Source organism: Carassius carassius, chromosome 7, assembly GCF_963082965.1.
Source record: "Carassius carassius chromosome 7, fCarCar2.1, whole genome shotgun sequence".
Classification (NCBI taxonomy): domain Eukaryota; kingdom Metazoa; phylum Chordata; class Actinopteri; order Cypriniformes; family Cyprinidae; genus Carassius; species Carassius carassius.
In genome coordinates, this window is record NC_081761.1 from 30,235,980 (window position 1) to 30,256,906 (window position 20,927).

Below are 20,927 nucleotides of genomic sequence, written 5' to 3' on the forward strand. Positions count from 1 at the left end.
AAAACTGCCTCTCTAGATGACCTGGCCTCCACAGTCACCGGACCTGAACCCAATCGAGATGGTTTAGGGGTGAGCTGGACCGCAGACAGAAGGCAAAAGGGCCAACAAGTGCTAAGCATCTCTCGGGGAACTCCTTCAAGACTGTTGGAAGACCATTTCAGGTGACTACCTCTTGAAGCTCATCAAGAGAATGCCAAGAGTGTGCAAAGCAGTAATCAAAGCAAAAGGTGGCTACTTTGAAGAAACCTAGAATATGACATATTTTCAGTTGTTTCACACTTTTTTGTTATGTATATAATTCCATATATAATTCCACATGTGTTAATTCATAGTTTTGATGCCTTCAGTGTGAATCTACAATTTTCATAGTCATGAAAATAAAGAAAACTCTTTGAATGAGAAGGTGTGTCCAAACTTTTGGTCTGTACTGTATATATATATATATATATATATATATATATATATATATATATATATATATATATATATATATATATATATATATATATATATTCAACACTAAAGTCAGAGTCAACAAAGCTACGTTAGCTTGATTTTTGTCAGCATGTGTAATTATGAAATCCTCAGTATTAAAATAAGCATCACGGAAAACAAACAGGCTCACGTAAAAGATGGATAGAATAACTGTGGCAACGTCTCCAAGATGCTTCAGACTCCTCGTGCCAACAAAAATCTCACTGAATTATTATAATTAATGTCGAAATTAATGTTTGGAAATGTGAACTAATATTTCCTACGGACACACTACTTTTTTTTTTTTTTAGCTGGTGAAAATAGTGTTCTAATAATTTTGGCTATCACTGTCTTCAGAAGATAAACCAGACAAAAAATTTAAAATCTGTTTCCATTTTTAAGTTACTCCAATCAACACCGCGACATCACCTGCCCGCCACCCACTGTGGCTGAGATTAAGAGAAATAACCGATTGGTGGAATGAGCTGTCAATCATGACCATTCCTCTAGTGTATCCTCCTATTGGTCGAACGCTTGCTTGTCAATCACATGAGATCCGCTGACGTTAGAACATTGCACTGTGGTTCATTTTGAACGAGAAGGTCAAATAATCGTTAAAAAGAAGCCAAATATGAATTTATTTTCCACGCGTATTTATTATAATCAGACAGTTTATGATTATGTATACCAGCATTTCTATTAAATTACGGTCAAACTAGTAGGCGGGACCTGGGCGAGATTTTCTTTTGTAGGCGTCGACCGCAGCTCTCCTTGAGGAAGCTCGCCCTGACGACTCATATTTTCCTCTAAATGAGCATCCATATCCACTATGTCCAAAATGGTTCCGTATTCATTTCCCGACTTACCGTAGTGATCCAACGGCTTCGTACAGAAAAGGATTGCCGAAAGTGGCGGTTTTGTGACCGATCATCTTTAATATGGCAAGATCGCAGGAGGCGCTTGGGTAATGAGAGCCAAATTCAGGTGGGCATTGCTCTATGCATTTTCCATCATTAACAGTGTGTGGTCGCTGGATCATTATGTGTGCACCCATCCATTTGTGTACAACGTTTGCTTTACCATGTTAATCGGAATGATATGACAGAGAGGCAGTCTAGGAAAAAGCGGGGAAATTCCAGCGCATCGCTCTCATGCTCCCATCTCTCTGGACCATCTCTCTTTGCCTGCTTGCAAATCGGCGAGTTGCCATGGGGAAAAATCATCATCCACACCCTTATTATTTTACACGGAAACAGATGTGATTATGACCTAATTTAAGGCACCAAAATACACTGTGCGTTTAAATACCACTGTTCTTTGAATTCAACGCAGCCTTCCTCCTTTGCAATGGCTTTTGAATTTAATTTCATAACGCTGCACAATCAAAAATAGCTTATTTTTTTATTTTTGCAAAAAAAAAAAAAAAGCAAAAGTAATATGTTGCTAATAATGGATTCGTAACACCTATAGTAAGAGCTGGCATCCCCCTGGTGGTACTTTTGCATGAGGGTTAGCTGAGTCCAGACTAAAGCCTTTATTGTACAGTAGTAGCCTACTGAGATTGCATTATATTCGTTGAAACAACGTTTATTGCTAATTTAGTCCTTTTTGGTCTTCTAGCTTCTTGAAAGACCTGAATGGCCTGTTATGGCTTCATGTTATTTTCAGTGTCGCGATATTAAAGCTAAAACATGCATCAAACTGTCATGGATTATGCTCATTTCCTTTTTGCCATTTGTCACAGTGTATTTTGTGGACATTTTGGACCAATTTTGAACCAAAGGAAAATATGTTTGAATGAGCTGTCTTTCGTTTTGGTGTGTCATGAATTACAGTTTAAGAGATTAATTATGTGGCTCTTGCCTGGCTTACTAATGATTAAGGACAGTGATTACATGTTTTGGTAGGGAGGAGAGTTTGTTTGACTCTGTTTAATGAATAGACTGTGGTTTTGCTAACAGCTGAGAAAAAAAGGTGTGTGGATCCCATGTTGATGTTGTGTTTAGCCTATTAATTTTTCTAATTATTTACTTTTTGTCCAAAAGAAGTGGATATGGTGATAATTCTTTGACAGTGATGTCATTGCAGTTGGCTATTTAGCTGGCATTAAACTGGAGCTTTATAGCTTAAAGGGATAGTTCTAGTCTTCATTTATGCCTTCTCATGTCATTCCAAACCTGTATGACTTTCTGTCTTCTGCGAAACATAAAATAATATAAACTGAAGAATATTGGTAACCAGAGAGTTTCAGTTCCTATTGATTTCAGTTATATAAACAAAAATAGATGTTAAAGGGAACTGAAACCGTTTGATTGCCATCATTCTTTAAACTATCATCTTTTATGTTCCACAAAAACAGAAAGTGATACAAATTTGGAATGACGTGAGGGTGAGTAACTGATGACAGCATTTTTATTTCTGTATGGACTATCCCTTTAACCCTTTCATGTATCCATTTGTTTTTGGAATGTGATGTCATTATCCATTCCAGACGTTAACAAGGTCACAAAATCTGTGAGAGCAAAATTTCTTATCCACTGTAACATCAGCCAGGCCTGATGAGGTAATCGTGACCTCATGATGATTCGGCCTAATATGCCGTTAATCTTATCTCATCACTTCATTCTTGAGTTTTGTAAACGAACAGTCTATATTTTCAGTTCAAAAATGCTAAATTTCACACACAAAAAAAGCTTTTGGCGTAACTGGATATTACTATTGGTTGTTTAACATTTCTATCCTAAAACAGTCGTCAAATTAAATGTTTAGATAATCTAACCTTACATTTACTTTTAGAACTGAGGCCTCACATTGGAATTCATGTTTTGCTTCTGTAAACAGTGAAGCCACCTTCTTTGATTTGATTTGCAATCTCCGGCATTTTGACATTGACAAGCACAGTTAAGAGACACAGTTACATTACGTCTATGGTAGTTACAGCCCTGCTCTTCTACACAATCTGACAGCTGTGAACATCTGAGTAGACTGTGATTTGCTTGAGGTCCCAGGACTCCCAGCTTAACAATTGCTATACCTTTTTGGAGTCAGGCTAGTTTGGTAGATATTACATTCAGTAATTACAGTCAAAACCGAGATTACCTGGAAATGCATATGATCTCTCCAGGTTTAATTATTAGCTGGTTAAGCCCACGTTGGTAGTTGTCTATTCTGCACCATTCTGTGGGGGAAAAAGTGTCTTTCTCTTTTGTTGGCCATTGAAAATCAGTGTATTCTGAGGCAATAGATAGTAATATAGACATTATTACAAGTATATATATAGCGGCTGCACTCAAAACAAACATATTTACGGGTGTAATATTTACATCTGTGCTGCACCGGCGATTCCTTTTGTTTGAATTGTTTTGTCCTGCCCTGGTTGCACCAGTTTGTCTGTGGATTACAGAAGCGCAGAGAACTTTCTTTTCTATATTTACGGGTGTGTTAGATTGGTCATGTGAAATGTGAATGTTTAACTGATAGGGTTGCTGTTGTATATTCATCAGGACAAACAAGCCGTTATGTAGTAGGATACACATGCCCAAGAGAGCCAGAGAGAAAGCCATTAGCCATCCTCTGCAGCCTCTTTTACTCGCTGTATCTCTCTTTTCCTTTCTGGATCTGTGTTTAAGCGTTCTGGCATTGTCACGCTTTCTCTTGGTTTATAGCTGCTGGCTGACTCCACGTCATCATTTCAAACAGCACCAGAGTCTGAAGGCTGGGCTAACCCTGCATGTGTTTTGAACATTTTGTGTGTGTCCAATAGAGAGATGATAACTTTGCTTCAGAGCAGCTGCAGCTCCTCAGCCATGACAATCATAACGGACCTGTACTTATGTTTTCCTGTTTCCATCCGTCTCTGCTTGGCTGCTGCTGTCTGTTGGGTTTTACTTTACATACTAATTTAAATTCACTGCAGCTGCTCTTAGTTCACAGCAGATGTCTTCTTTTTCAGATTCTTTTTCTGGCCTCTAATATGTTTATTAACCTCATTTTATTTTCTGTGTCATAGCCTAGTATATTTTGTCTGTGTGTGTGTGTGTGTGTGTGTGTGTGTGTGTGTGTGTGTGTGTGTGTGTTTTTCTTTTTTTTTCAATGATTGTGGTTTTCCCCATTGTTGTGGTAGATTTTATTTAGCATGTTTCAGGGCTCAAAAAAAAAAAAAAAAAATGAGTATGAGCCATTTATCCTATAAGAAAACGTTTTTAGTGTTTTGTTATAGCAGTAAAGAGAAAGATATAGTGGGTTCACTTGCCGCTTGAACTGAGACACTAAAGCGTTCGCTCCTGCCTCATTAAAGAGTGCCAAAATGTATATTGTAAGATTTACATTATGAATTTGGCATAATTTTAAAGCTGATACTTTATCAAAAAGCTTTTTGTGATTAATGGACAGCAAGTGTGCTTCGAATAATATGAAGTTCACACATTACCAGAACACAGCATATAGGTCTTGATAAGAAGAGGACATATTAGTTGTCATTGGATTGGTCTGTTATTGTGGCGACATTGCAACACCTCGAATCGTGACGATAAACGAAACAAATTGTGATAGGTTGTTTGACATGTTGGTCAAATGGCCTCATGGACGGGCCTTGGCCAATAAAACCAGGCATGAATTCCAGAACTTCAGTCTGAAGGTCTGGCTACGCGAGACTTCCCTAACCCTAACCTTAATGGTATAGTTCACCCAAAAATAAAAATTCTGTCTTCATTTACTCAAACGTGAGGGTAGCCACTGACTTTCCCATACCATGAAAGTCCAGGGCTACCATCATGTATCAACATTATGTAACATATCTTCTTGTGCACTTAACAGAAGAAAGAAATCCATACAGGTTTGGAACAATTAGAGTGTGAGTAATTGATGAAAGAATTTACATTTTTGGGTGAACTGTCTCTTTAACCCAAGTATAGCATTGCTAACACATCCTGATGTCTGTGTTGAATCGATTAAGTTTTCATGAAAGGTGACTGTGTGTTGATTTGACCAGCAAAATAGATTGTGGGTTGGAGTTTGTACTTAACTGGTTTGAAATCATACTTGAATTTTTATTTATTTACATTCATTAATTTAGCAAACTTACAAATGAAGAACTTTTTATTCTATTTTAAAATACAATATATTTCCTCTTCATGGCAATTTGTATTAATATGGCAAAGGGCAAATTTTCTACATTGTTTGCAGTTTAGCCAACATGGCAGTTATCTTGTGAATTATGAAGTGCTTTAAATTAATTTCTGGGATCGACATTAAGCTTTGACATGAGCTTTTCCTTCAAGTAAATCCATCATTCACTTGTCCGAGTAAAAAAAAGTTACTTGTCCGGGGGGGACAAGTTTTTTTTGTTTTTTTTGGGAAGTCTCATCAGTGCTCTATCAGCTATTACTTTAATCATTAAGTTAGAATAAGACAATATATGGTTGTTACTATTCAAATGAAATCGGTATCAACAAACTCCATCTGTCCAAATGCATAAATAATGTTATTAGATTAATGTTTTACTTTTTTGACATACAAATATGAAATGTTGGAAAAATGCAATTATATTTTAAATATGAAATTAAACCACCAGTAGGTGGTGGCAAGTCACTGTCTTAATGAGTGAATCATTGATTCAACTGATTCGTTCAAACGACTGATTCATTCAATAAAATGAAGCAAGTAACCATTTTTATAAATGGCTCACTGAATCATTGACTCGTTCAAAAATGAATCATTTAGTAGGCTAATGAAAGACTGTTGTGTGTCGCAGATGTGGGACTGTTCTGCTGTGGCTTTGCTCAGAACTATTTTTGTTTGAAATGGAGCAAAAACGATCCATAATGTGTCTAAAATGTAAGTCAGTTAATATTACTTGTTTATTTAACTTAAGTTGTATAAAATCAATATACAATTTGCAATCGAACTGAAAGTCAGGAAAACATGTCGTGGTCTGTTACCTGGTCGTGTGATGTTGCATATATTTTATTTTTTCTACTGCATTATGTTTGTTCATGTTTGTTTCTTTGTGTGTGCTGTTGCGCTTATAGTGTTGATTTCTCTGTGAGTCAGACCGGCTGCACGAGCCTCAACTGACGTGACCTTGATACTAGGTGTTTCTCAATGTCAAGGATCCTTCCTTGGCAGGACGTGTCCTTCCAAGTCACTTCCTTCAGAGGCTAGGCGAGACTCCTCTTAAGCATTCGGAGAACACGTAAATGGAACAGGCTAGCAAGTGTACGTAATTGCGTCATTACGTCAGTGAAAAGATCCGTTTGAATAACGCTGTATCGTTAAATTACTTTGGACAACTTAACTAGTTATTTATAAAAGAAATGCCGATGACGCAACCAATTGTTAAATGACAGGTCCGGTTCAGTTAACCATTTGTATTTGTATAATTTACAATATAAATATGGTAGCAATTTGTACTGGCATTTAAACGTTAAACTTTACTTATATTTACTACAGTTATAACAAATGTTTGGTAACGTAAATAAAAACCGTTAATGCTCCGACTCCGCTAACGTTCGACATTTTTGAATTTTTGAACAAGATAGCAAAGCTGCGCGCATAGGATTGTGGGTGATTTGAGAGCGCGAAGGATACATATATGCATCCTTTCCTGTGTATGGGATATTCTTCGAACGAAGGACTCAGTCCTTGGTTGAAATTCCGAGGATCCTTGACATTGGAACAGTCCTTCGATGGATGTCGATGACGTAGCATCCTCGGAATACTGGCTTCCAAGGATCCTTTTTTTGACATTGAGAAACACCTACTGTGTCAATACATTATCCGTTACTAGTAACTGTTTACTTTGAAAATAATAAAATCAGAATCATTCTCGCCAAAGTTTCGGTGCTGCTCTAGTTATTGTTTGTTATTACAATTTTTATCAGGTTACTTGTCCAGTCAGGCAGGTAAAATTCTCTCTCACTTGCCCCTTCACAAAATCCACTTGTCCCGGGCAAGCGGACAAGCGTTAATGTCGAGACCTGAATTTCATGATGAATTTGGAGGTTTTGAGTTTAAAACATTATATAAAAAAAAATGTTTTTGTACATTTTAACTATTATCTCAAAATTGTTTAGATTCAAGATGAATGGCGTGCTCAATCCCTTTTAAGTTTGATTTGGGTGCTCTTCGGTCCAAGGTAGAACATCTTAAGAGGCAGTGTAGAGAAAAGAAATCTCTGATAGCCGAGGCACTCCATAATTAAAATGTCTTTATTGCAAAAATGACATGTCCTAAATGGACAACTTTAAAATGCCCACGCGTATCGGCATGGGGCCTTCTTCAGGGCATAGTGAAGCAGATAAAAAACTGATCTTATAATGACAAAGACACACAGGTAGAAGCAAACACACAAGTGCTGACAATCAGTATTGAAGGTCTGCAGGTAATTACTAGGACACGCCTCTGGAAAAACGTCTTTCAGAATAGAATCACTTTGAATTAACCCCCAATTGGACTTAATTATTTGTTTCATTTCAGAGGCACTACTACTATATTGGGTAACAAAGATAGGTCTAGAGTTGTTTTTAGCCATGTCTTTCCTCCGCTTTTTTTTCTTTAGTAGATCAGAGTGTGTTGTGGAGCGTGCTTTTATCATTGCTTTTTCTATTATCATTGGTGAGTAGCCCCTAGCCCTGAACCTTAATGTCATATCTTGAGCCTGCATTTCGAAATCAGAGTCATTATTGCAGATGCGTCTAAGACGCTGAAATTGTCCAAAAGGAATGTTATCTTTCAGGCTTCTTAGATGGAAGCTGTCAGCCCTCAATAAAGTGTTTCTGTCAGGGCTTTTCCTATATATTGTTGTGTGCAAAAGATTATTGTCATCTATGGAAATAGTCAAGTCCAAAAAATTAATAGATTTTTTTGAATGTTCAATTGACAGTTTTATATTAGGGTTAGTTGTATTGATGTACTCATGAAACTGCAAAAGTTCTTCCTCATTCCCAGACCAAACAAAGAGGATATCATCAATAAAGCATCCCCAAAATACTATCTTGTCACAGAATTTGTTACTAGATCGATTATATATCTATTGCTCTTCCCAATGACCTAAAAATAAATTGGCATAATTAGGAGCAAAACATGCACCCATCGCTGTGCCCTTGAGCTGTCTAAAGAAATCGTCTAGGAAAAGAAGGAACACATTATTGTGTTCTGTGAGAGAAAGTAAAAAATGGTTGGGTGGTGATGTCTCCGACCTATGTAACAAATAATGTTGTAAGGCTGATAGGACTTCCTGGTGGTCAATATTGGTATATAGGGAGGCTACATCTAGAGTCACCAAATAAAATGTTTTTGACATTTGTGATATTCATAAGATTACATAGCACATCAGTAGTGTCTTCAATGAAAGAAGGGAGATCCCGCACTAGAGGTTTTATAAAAAAGTCCACAAATTGGGAGCAGGGCTCAGTCAAAGATCCATTGCCTGAGATAATGGGTCTACCCTCAGGTTGTTCTAAATTCTTATGGATCTTCGGCAACATGTAGAAACATGGCATTTGGGGATTCTCATTCATTAGAAAAGCAAATTCATTGTCTGAGATCGGTCTCTACCAAAGGATAAAATGTCCCTCACTTCGTTTTTCATTTTTACAATTGGATTTCTCTGCAATTGTTCATAATAAATATTATTTCCTAGTTGTCTTTGTGCTTCAATAATATATGAACATTTATCCATTACTACAACTGCACCCCCTTTGTCAGCAGGCTTTATTATTATCTGCTCATTCTTTGTTAGAGAATTCAGTGCATCTCTTTCGCGTTTTGAAAGATTGTGTTTCATTCTGTCTACGTCATGAGAAACCTTTTTGGTAAAAGCAATCAAGGTGTGATTAGAACTCATAGGCATAAAGTTTGACTTAGGCTTAAAATGTCTCTTGGCATCATGAGTGGTATCAAAGTTCAATTCAGGTGTGCTATTCAAGAGTTTATTCGACTGATGGTACCATACCTTCAAATGAAGGTTTCTGTAGAACCTAAAAAGGTCCACCTTAGTTTTAAATGCTTTAGCTTCACCTGTAGGTGAAAAAGTCAATCCTTTTGATAGCACATTCACAGAGTCTTGAGTTAATATATTTTTAGAGATATTAATTACCGTGCATTCTTCTTTTGGTTCCGAAGATTCCAACGTGGTTTTTGAAGAACTTGACCGACCTCTCCCTCTTCTGGTTTTTTTCTTCTTCCTCCTCCCTTCCAAGTCGATTGTCGACCTCGAGCTGTTGAGTGTGGTTGGTCCTCCAAAAAATCCTCGGACATGTGTGTAACATCAGATTCCTCTCCACTTGTACTTAGGTTGAAGGACACAAATCGTTGACGGCGTTGTGGTCTTGTCAGCACCTGTGTGTTTGCTTCTACCTGTGTGTCTTTTTCATAATAAGATCAGTTTTTTATCTGCTTCACTATGCCCTGAAGAAGGCCCCATTCCGCTATGCGTGGGCATTTTAAAGTTGTCCATTTAGGACATGTCATTTTTGCAATAAAGACATTTTAATTATGGAGTGCCTCGGCTATCAGAGATTTCTTTTCTCTACACTGCCTCTTAAGATTATCTCAAAATATCAGGGAAAATTTGATTGTCGACTGTTCAACTTCTTGACACACTGAAAAAACTATTGGTGTAGAAAAAAGTTTGCACTCAGAAATTGCTTGTAAATTTGACAACTGAGTACAAAGAAATGTCAAGTAACAATTAAATTCAAGAATGTTTTTTCAAAGACTGAAATAGTATTTTCTTGTAAAACATACTTCAAAAATCTGCAATAATACAAGTTTTAAAAATCTTTTTACAGTGTCCTTGGGTACATTTTGTATTCTACCTTTATATTTCATGTTTCAGTATAACAACCTGATAAAAAAGCTTGTGCTTTCTGTTTTCTAGTGCTATTTTCTATTATGCAGTGATAATAAACTGCATTTGAAATAACTTTTCCAACTTGGAACAAGTAGACCTAACCTTAAAAAGCTATGGTCGTGGTTAAGTTATTGCTGTCATAAGATTTTTTTTTTTGAGAATATATGCTAATAATCCTACTTTATACTAACTAATGTAAACATGGCTGGCTCCTGAGAGTGACACTTTATCAGGGTCTCTGAATATGAATAATCTGTTTACTCATTCTATGGACCCATGTGCTGAATGATCATATTTAAGACTTGATTGTTCACCCTAAATTACCATGTCAGCTCTTCAGTCAAGTCTGTGTGTGAGTCATTAGCTGTCTTTGTGAAGGGCAACTATGGTGAAGAGGGTGTGTTCATGTGCGCCTCTACGAGCTCAATGATCATGGAATGTCACACAGGGCATTGGAGCTCCATGGTGAAGCTAAAGCTATTGTGTGATGTTTGAGTCATACAGAACAATTGGTCCACGCCTATGATGCATGACGTGATTTGTTCTAAGATGTCTTTGTTTGGAGCTGCGTGTATGTTTGTGTATTTAGGTGTGTTTTTGTGTGTATGTCTGTCTGTGTTACTGATCATCTTAACTGAAAGTTGACACAGAATTAGTTATTAGTTACAGAATTATTAGCAGGGTGAAATATAAAAAAAAATTATATCTCGATATTGTCAAAATTTGTATGATATTCAATATATATCTCGATATGTTTGCATTTGCATTTAAATAATAAAAAAACATGATTTTCTTTTGCCCATTAAAAAAACAACAGCAGCAAAAAAAAACTAATAAAAAACAATTTAGATTAAACAGCTAATTTCAGCAGTTAAAAAAAATCTAGACCAAGTGATCACTTACCGTATTTTCCGGACTATAAGTCGCACTTTTTTTCATAGTTTGGGTGGTCCTGTGACTTATAGTCAGGTGTGACTTATTTATCAAAATTAATTTGACATGAACTAAGAGAAATGAACCAAGAGAAAACATTACCGTCTACAGCCGTGAGAGGGCGCTCTATACTGCTCAGTGCTCCTGTAGCCTACCACTGAGCAGCATAGAGTGACCTCTCGCGGCTGGAGACGGTAACGTTTTCTCTTGGTTCTTGGTTCTAAATAAATGCGACTTATAGTCCAGTGCGACTTATATATGTTTTTTTCTTCGTCATGACGTATTTTTGGACTGGTGCGACTTATACTCAGGTGCGACTTATAGTCCGAAAAGTACGGTACTGCTTTTTATTAAATTAACACATGTAGGCCTCTATGTAACTGAAGCAGTGCAAAACAAGTACAAAAAGTGCATTCTGTCAACTTTTAAGTGCATGCGATTCACAATTTAAACTGTGCAACTGGTATAAGTATTTTATGTAAAAAAAAAAAAAAATTACACGTTTTTTAGCTTCTGCAAAGCTTTTTTTTAGCTTCTAAACTCTTGTTATCTGGCAACTGCTCTCATGAAAGCTCTCGTAGTAGAGGCACGTAAGAGCAGTCCACAGTTACATGTTCCTTTTTTATACGTTGGGTGCGTTTTTTGGGAAAGTATGCTTGAATTTGAAATATTCTATATTCCCGATATTTTCACATTTTTACATCGTCGTCAAAAGATATTATCGCTAATATTCGATATATTGTCTTATTTATAAGTTTCAGAACTCAAAACTTTCTTGTTAGTCTAAAAACAGTTTATATTGAAGCCAATATACCGAAATGGCAGCTTGTGCGATATACCACTCTATGATGTGATTATTGTGTCTAAACACCGCCTCCAAAGAAGATCAACGTCTGCTTCTACAGCGCTGCCTGTTTAGCCCCGCCCACCCATTCGAGCATGTAGTGTTTAAGAGAGAGACCAAGTAGGATTGGTTTTTGAAAAAAACAAAAGATAAAGATTAGCCGAAGAAAACAAGACACTGTGCAGTGCAGTCTTTGCATTGCCTTTCTTATTGATCCCAATGTTAGAAAGAGTGGATTAACTTTATATTTAATAAGGTGACCAGACGTGGCACTTCCCAGTGATATGTTCTGCCCAGGTTTTTTCTAAATTGCCTAAAATAACAAAGCACAGCGAGAGCGATTCAAAACCTCGACTCTCTATCCTCACGGTACTTTGATGGCATACAGCGATCATTCCATGCAGTGCAAACAGCTAAAACCTGGCTATTTTAGGCAATTTAGAAATCCTCAACAAAACGGTGGTGTGTCAAAGTGTAAGCCAGTCATAGCAGTGGGTGTTTACTTCAGAGTCTACACTCCTCCACGCCTATTCAAACAGAGCGCTGAGATGAAAGGGATCAAAAACAGGCCAGAAAATAACCTACTACTTTTGAACTATGTTTAATGTGAAAATCTTGTAACATTATAAGTGGACGTCAGAAAACAGTTCAAAATAAAAGCAGAGGCAGTTCATGACTCAAAATCATGACTCAAAATCAACGGCTCAAGTGACATAACATATTATTCTACATCACTCTGCATGCCTGCCATGTTGAGATCACATGATCTGCCGAATTTTTTTAGTAAATTAATCATGGGTGATAAATGCATTTCTGCTTTGGCATTGGAAACAGAATATTGTTGTTTGTTGTTGTTGTTTTATGCTGTGCCCAGACCAATAGGTGTCAGTATAGAGTGCTGATATAACATTTCTATTTATAGCAATTCCTTCAAGAACATCAGATCTAGGTGACACTTGCAATTAACACTGACAAGACAAGTTCATTGAAGCACGTATGCTCCCCAAGGGTGCATTGATTAAAAATACAGTAACACTGTGAAATATAATAACCGTTTAATTTAGGTCTTGCCTATTTTCAAATATTTTAAAATCGAATTTATTACTGTAATGAAAGCTGAAATTTCAGAATCATTACTCTAGTCTTTAGTGTCACATGATCCTTCAGAATTCATTCTAATATGCCGATTTGCTGCTCAAGAAACATTTCTTATGTTGTGCCGCTTAATATTTTTTTTGTGAAAATAATTGTTAGAATTGGTTTGGTTACTTTAGTGAATAGAAAATAAAAAAGAATAGCACTTAGCCTACTTGAAACATGCTTTTGTAACAAAGTCCTGTTGATCAATGTTTGAAAAAAAATATTCATTTCATTAAATACAGTGTTTTTAAAATGATAGTGCATATATTAAATGATGCAGATGTTCCCCAGCCACTGGAATGGCGAAAAGTACATTTTGCATGGTGTTATTGAAGGTTGTCAATGAAGAATGTAGGTGATTGTACAGAGAGCGAGATTGAGGTTTGGAGGTCTGTGTTTGAAAGCGTGTGGGGGAAGGGAGTGTGTGATTGACACTGTGCTAAGAGCTACAATAACCACACTTATGCTGCTCATCAGGAGAAGAAAGAGACAGATGCAGCAAACACAGTGCTATTATTGTATTCAGTGACTAAACACTAACACACAGAGACAGCCACACACAGTTTTTCTGTACCATTACCGAGATAAGGCCTTTGCATCTGTTAAATTATTTCTATTTCAAGTATCCATTTATTTGAAACTTTCTGAGTGTGAATTTATATGCTTCAGCTGCATTTGATCTACTATTTTACAGTGACGGAGTTTCTCATAGCAGTGACTTTGAATATGGGAGACTGTTGTGACTTGCTATCGATCTGCATTGTGGTTGTGCTACACAGACACTGCATTTTTCTCTTTGGTTAAAAGTGCCATTTTTGCGACACTACTGGCACCAAAAGGAAATGCAACTACAAAGATGCAAAGATCACACAAAAATGCACACTTCAGATTTAAAATGAAAACAAATGATTATATATAACACACAAAAATCACAATAGTGATGATGGCAATATTCTATTCTGATGTGGATAAAGATCTCGCATCATCAGTTTTATTAAAGGTAATTTTCAAACCACATATTTTGACTGCCTCTCCGTTCCCGCTGCCTGCACAGAGGTTACTGCTAGGTTCAGTACGATGCTGTTGTGTTTGGTTGTGGCTGCACTGCGTCGACTGACCGGAGATGAGAGTGTGTTTGTGTTTGTCTGTGTGTGTTTCTTGGTCGGGGGGATTGGATTCATTGCGCTTGTTAATGGTGCTTTTGATTGGACTGCTCCGCTAATATGAAAGCTGCCATTGTCCACAGTGTGTGTTTACTTTGTTTAAAAAGGTTTCATCTTGTACTTTATTTTAAGCTGTGGGTTATCTTTCTGTTTCTATTGCATTCTCGCTCCTGGAAGAATAAGTGGTTTAATGTGTGCGCGTGTTAGAGGTAGACGTCTATGCCTGTGGCATGTTTTGGGCATTTGCATTTTACATTTACATGTATGCTATTGGAAGACTTTTATTTAAAGTGACTTACAGTGCATTCGGAGTATACGGTTTTGTTTTATTTATTTATTTATTTATTTATTTTAAATCAGTATGTGTAGGAATCAAAGGTCACACTTTATTTTAAGGTCCAATTCTCAATATTAACTAACTATTAAGACTTTTGCCTCAATAATCTCGTAATTACTGTTTATAAATGTAGTTTAGTTATTGTGTAGGATTAGGGATGTAGGTCATCCAGAATATGTGCTTTATGAGTAGGCCTACTAATAAACAGCCAATGTGTTAGTAATAGTCGTAGTAGTAGTAATAGTAATAATAGTTAGTAATAGTGTCACCCCATAGATTGCATTGGGGTTTTGGGGTCATGGTTTTGGTACAGTTCATAGCATGTTTATAAATGCTTATAAATGTTAGTCTATTTGTTAACACTGCTGCCGCTTCTTCATATGTGTACCAGACATATAGTTTCAAACATCATCTGCTCTGCTATGTTCCTGTAGTCGACTGTGCCATCTAGCAGTCGAGCTTGCAGAACGACACACGATGTGCATTTGATGCTTGGTTTTCTTGTGCAAAACTAATTATTAATCAGAGATTAACCGTGGTACAAATGTGAACCTAAGGGGAGCGAGTATGGTTAATCTCTTTTCCCAATTTTTTTTTTTTTTTTTTTTTACAAAGAACCATTACACCCCTAGCTCTTATAGACATCTAATGACTTTCTGGTGCATATTAAGTTCAGAATGGCAAGGAATTGGTTAGACACTGTAAAAAATGTACTGTAGAATTTAAAATCATGTAAATACCCCTAAATACAATATGATGTTGTAATAATTTAACAATGAATAATTTTAACAGTAAACTATAAAATACTGATATAAATGCATTATCATGAGCTCTATCTTAATACATATACAAATGAATAAAAACCAAGTCAATGATGTTGCAAATAAGTATTTATTAAAACTGGCAGAAAGACATTGCAAGGCTTTTACTGGTAAAATAAAATTTTCAGTCTTTCAACAGTTAAATCTTATCATAAAAATAGCATAGCATCACAAATAATAGTAAAAAAAAAGCCATATTCAGAGTAGAACATTAACTTTCTATAAAAATGAAGGTCAATCAACAGAATTTGTATAATTTTGGTAAAAAAAAAATGTTTTAAAGAAAAGGATTAAAATAAAATGCTGGAATCAACATTAAATCACAAATTCTGTTGTTTGAGCTTATGTTCTATTAAATAAAGAATATTCCTGCAAAAGACAATTTAATAAATACATACTGAAAGTCCATCAACTTTCTGAGATGAGCACACACATGAGGGTTGTCCCTCTTCTCTGAGACTTTTCCACTTGTTTTGCATCCATGTGTCCGTCTTGTATCCAGTGAGTGTTGTGATTCCAAGAAAACATCTGCACATAAAAACAAGCAGAAGCATCAGGATAAAGTTAAGTATTGAATGAAACTAGCTCAATAAAATAAATGTCAACATGCCACTTATACAATACAATCAGCATTTACCAGTACTTAAAAGGTTACTCCACCCCAAAATGAAAGTCTTGCCATTAATCACTTACCTCCATGTCGTTCCAAACCCGTAAAAGCTTCGTTCGTCTTCAGAACACAATTTAAGATATTTATTGGACACACACTACATAGCCTGTTCTGTGTCAGCTGGGTCACATGGACACGCTTTCTATGTTTATTTACGCTTTGATTTGAACGAAAACAGCGTATCTGTGTGGTGCAGCTGACATAATAAAAAATAACAACTTTGTTGAATAAAGTTGTTCTTTTTGTTTTCTTTGCATACAAAAAGTATTCTTGTAGCTTTGTAAAATTACAGTTGAACCACTGATGGCAGATGGACTATTCTGACAATTCTTTTCATATTTTTCTGGGCTTAGACATTGTTAATTGTTTGGCAGTCAGTGGGACAGACGCAAGCCTCCCGGTTCTCATCTGAAATGTCTTAAATTGTGTTCCGGAGACGAACATAGCTTTTACGGGTTTGGAACGACATTAACAATTAACAGTGATGAATGACTACATTTTCATTATGGGGTGGAGTAACCCTTTAAATAAGTAACCTTTTTCGCAAATGAAATTACTTAAGTAAAACTTGTTACCTTTGAAAAAATTAATGTGTGCAAAAGATGCCTGCTCCCGGGACGCACAATGTTGAGGTATGAATTTACAACCATCTGACCCTCAAATAGTCAAAAGCCACTGGGTGGACCTGAAATGAATAAATATAAGCAATAATGTAACCTACAATGCAGTATTTCAATATAAAATGTAATCTAAATTACAAGTTGATCAAATTATTTAAATAATTAATACATTACCTAATAAAATCAGCTTCAGAGTCTTGAAGCTTCAAACATTTCTCCACATCAGCTGCTATTCTTTGCACCTACAAGACATAAAGAAAATAATCTTGTGATTTCTTTAAAGCATTTTGTACTATAAATGAGACCAAAATTAACACCGAAAATGGCATATATTTTAGAATAAACAAACTATTATAAATTATAAAATTTATAAATTGTAATATTAGATTGTAGAACTGTACCACCAATCAAATTAAATAATTAACAGTGCAAAATTACAACTGTGTAATGACATGAAATTTGAAAATACAATTAATAAATGTTGGAAAAATGCAAAGCTACTTATTAAACCTGAAACTAATCCGCCATTAGGTGGCAGTAAATAACTTAATGAGGGAATCAACTGAGTCATTAATTGAACCGATCCGTTCAAAAAGATGAATCATTTAGCTAAAGTTTGGAGAGTTTTGATTTGAGAATGAGCAAAATAGTTTTGCTTTGGTCTTTGTTTGGAGCTATATTCGTTGGTGAAATACAACAACAGTTAATATTGTGTCTAAAAAAGTAAGTAACTTGTTAATTAATTGTTTATTGAACTATGTATTTGCAAACGTGAAACTCAGCAAAACAGCTCACTTGTGATGCTTCTTATATCCTATGTTATGAATAAACTCAACATTTACATTTACCTCAAGTATTTTCTGTGAGTTTATGTGTGCGATTAAGCTTATTTTAATCAGGCTAACTTGTCCAGTCGGGCATATAAAGATGTCTTTCACTTATTATAGTAAGGCGTCGAGTCATTATGGGATAGTTGAACACATATAAACGAATTAAATTTCAAATTTTGCTGTTCGTCAGTTATTTCGATAGATAGTAGTTACTATGACAGTCGTTCGCATTGGGCTTTATTTTAAGTTAAGTAAACACTACTTTTAAATGCTCTCAATAAGAACATTTTACTTCCAAAAATCGAACATTTGGCGTAACGTTAACTATGCTATGATAGCAATTCCCAGTTTACTGCACAGCAGTTACCACGGCCACTAAATGTTAGGATAGGAGTCTATTGTGACATGAAATCGCTTATACATTAACTTAAATAAATATAAAAGGATATTTTTCTTAAGTATAATTAAGTGTACTTACCAGGAATTATGAATAAAGCCTCTTATCTTCAATTGTTCTCGGGCTGCTCCAGTCGGCTGGGTTTCTGATTTGAATGATGCGCGCGCAATCCCATAATGCCACACTACAGTAAGTTAGTGTAAAAAGCAGGAACTACAGTGACAACACCTGCTTGTTGTAAATGAATTACAGTTGACGTGGAAATATACTGTTAACAACTGTAAAACCTTATTTGTCCCATAATGCATTGCGAATTACAGCTGCATCTTGTAAAATGTTTATACAGTAAAATTCTGTAAAATTTTGCTGTAGAAACTACAGCAATTTTTTACAGTGTATGAGTGCTGTTGAGAATGAAGTAATCAGTGTATTTTCAGAGATTTGGCAGCTTTATGGCATCATTTTAAAAGATAAACTATGGTTTCAAACTTTGGGACTTTGTAAGATTTTTTATTTATTTATTTTTATATAGAGAAAGAAAGTACTCCTTTCATTCAGAATGAACACATTAAATTGATAAAAGTGACAATGAAGACATTTATAATGTTACAAATTTCAAATAAATGCTATATACAGAAATCCTGAAAAAGGTTTATCACTTTTTTTCCACAAAAACTGTTAAGCACAACTGTTTTCTATAGTAATAATAAGAAATGTTTCTTGAGCAGCAATATTAAAATGATTTCTGAAGGATCATGTGACACTGAAGACTAGAGGAATCACTGTAGTAAAGAAAAATCAGCTTTTACAGAAATAAATTACATTTTAAAAGACACTTATTTAAAATTCTAATAACATTTCACAGTTTTACAGCTTTACTGTGTTTTGATTAAATAAATCTAGCTAAATTTATAACATAAAATGTTTTAAAATCCTACCAACCCCAAGTTTTTTAGGCACTTGGTAAAAGGTTAACAAGATTCACTATAAAAACTGTCTACCAAAAGATGAGTATTTATTCAGTATATGTAAGCATTTTCTGCTATTCCAGTGGTTTCTGTATAACCGCCACAGCATTATTGTATTTTTTTTCTCTGTCAGTCTATTATTCTGTTATGGTTTCAGATAACCCTGCCCCTAAATGTCACGTAAAAACAAAACGAGCTGTGTTTTTTTTCCTGTCTATTTGGCGGTTATTGGCTAGAATAAGTTTCAGTGTAGACCAGACCTGTTACTGATTAGTCAGTCTGACTATGTGAAACTACAGAAACACGGTTTATTTCTATTCCAAACTCAAACAGGGCTTACCAAGCTCTAAATTTTAATGTTCCTTTGAGAAAAACACACCATATTTGTCTGTCTTTAGTAATTTAGTAATGTGTGCTTGTTATTTCTCAGTCATCCGCCCATTACTCTGTACTCTAAATATAATGTGCATTCCCTCTCTCTCTCTTTAATGACTTAGGTTGTGGCTTAGCTGCTCCATTTGTGTCTGTGGTTTGTTGTAGGATGCACAAATAGCTTGTTGTTGTTATGCAGTGCAAAACGCTTACGCAGATCACAAATGCTGTACAGTCATTTTTCTTCTTGGTTGTATTCAAACAGCTTCACAGGTTTGCTTTGCACGTCATCCCCCATTTAAATATGAGGTGGAATAGATGTAAGACTGGAATACACTACACAACTTTTGTACAGATCTTTAAACAGTCTAGACAAATCGACGCTAGTTGCCAAAGCCAAATTTGAGGCATGTGTATATATATATATATATATATATATATATATATATATATATATATATATATATATATATATATATTAAAGCAGAAGAAATGATTGGTTAGAGTTTTAAATCTAGACTATATTAGTGCACTCTCATCATAAACACTGAATTAATTCGTTAATCACACATAAATTCCTGTTAATTATGCAACTCTTCAATACATAATCTCACTTGCCTCTTTTCCACAGATTAACCCAGTCCTAAAATACACATCTTCAAGGAGGCCTGTTTACATCCACGGTGCCAAGAACCCTGTAGTATCCTTCCAAGTCTCCACGTCACTGCTTGATTTTTCCTGTCCTGGGTTCCTCCGTCATGTCAAGCCCTAGCAGCAGCCCAGAGAGAGAGGGAGGGATGGCGGGTTCTGTTCAGCTGGAGGACCTCAGCTCGCCTCCCGGACTGGAAACTGACCCTCCTTTAGCCGGCAGCCCAGTGCTTAGTCCAGACTCCAGTTCCCATGATGCTGCGCTCTCTGCCCCAGCAGCCTCCCCGGCTGACTCCGAGAACCTCAGTCCAGATGAGCTCGAGCTCCTGGCTAAACTGGAGGAACAGAACAGGTAACACAAGAGCAACGTACATACAAAACAGTTTGCAAATATTTTTTGGAAGTTAATGACTTGGTTGCCTTTATTCTTAAAAATACATTCTTAACATTCCTTAATCTTAATGGTTTGTTCACAAATCTGATTTATCTGATTAAAATTCAGTGATCTGGTCTCAGTGGTTAACAGCTCGCAGAAAAGGAAGAATGACAACCTCATTTTTTTCTTTTGCTTTTTTTTTTTTAAGTTACTCACACAAAGCTATGACTTCAAAAGGATATCATTTGTATAGATTTTTCTTGATGCACGTATGGTACCTTTTTGTAATTTCAGGGATTGATAGGCCCAGTTCCCAGTCACTTTGAATATATTAAAAAGCAGCAGCCAGGAAATATTTTATAAATCACATTTTGCATTAAAAAAAATGGTTTCGAAACAGTGAGCATTTGAAATGGCATCAGGGCGAGCAAATGTCATGCAGACACGCACAGTGTGTTGCGCTTTGATACTTGACATCCCT

At 35.8% G+C, this 20,927-nt stretch overlaps 1 protein-coding gene across 2 annotated transcripts in view; it reads left to right on the top strand.

Moving 5' to 3' along the window:
- Positions 1-1,202: 1,202 nt before the first annotated feature.
- Positions 1,203-20,927, top strand: part of LOC132143892 (EVI5-like protein) — a 57,992-nt gene continuing 38,267 nt past the window's right edge. The window contains exons 1-2 of one of the 2 annotated variants that reach the window (XM_059554500.1): positions 1,203-1,458; positions 20,054-20,422. In XM_059554500.1, coding sequence (XP_059410483.1) covers positions 20,181-20,422 — 242 coding nt within the window. In that variant the 5' untranslated portion in view covers positions 1,203-1,458; positions 20,054-20,180. The remainder of the gene's footprint in view (positions 1,459-20,053; positions 20,423-20,927) is intronic. The other variant, XM_059554501.1, reaches the window with a different exon arrangement.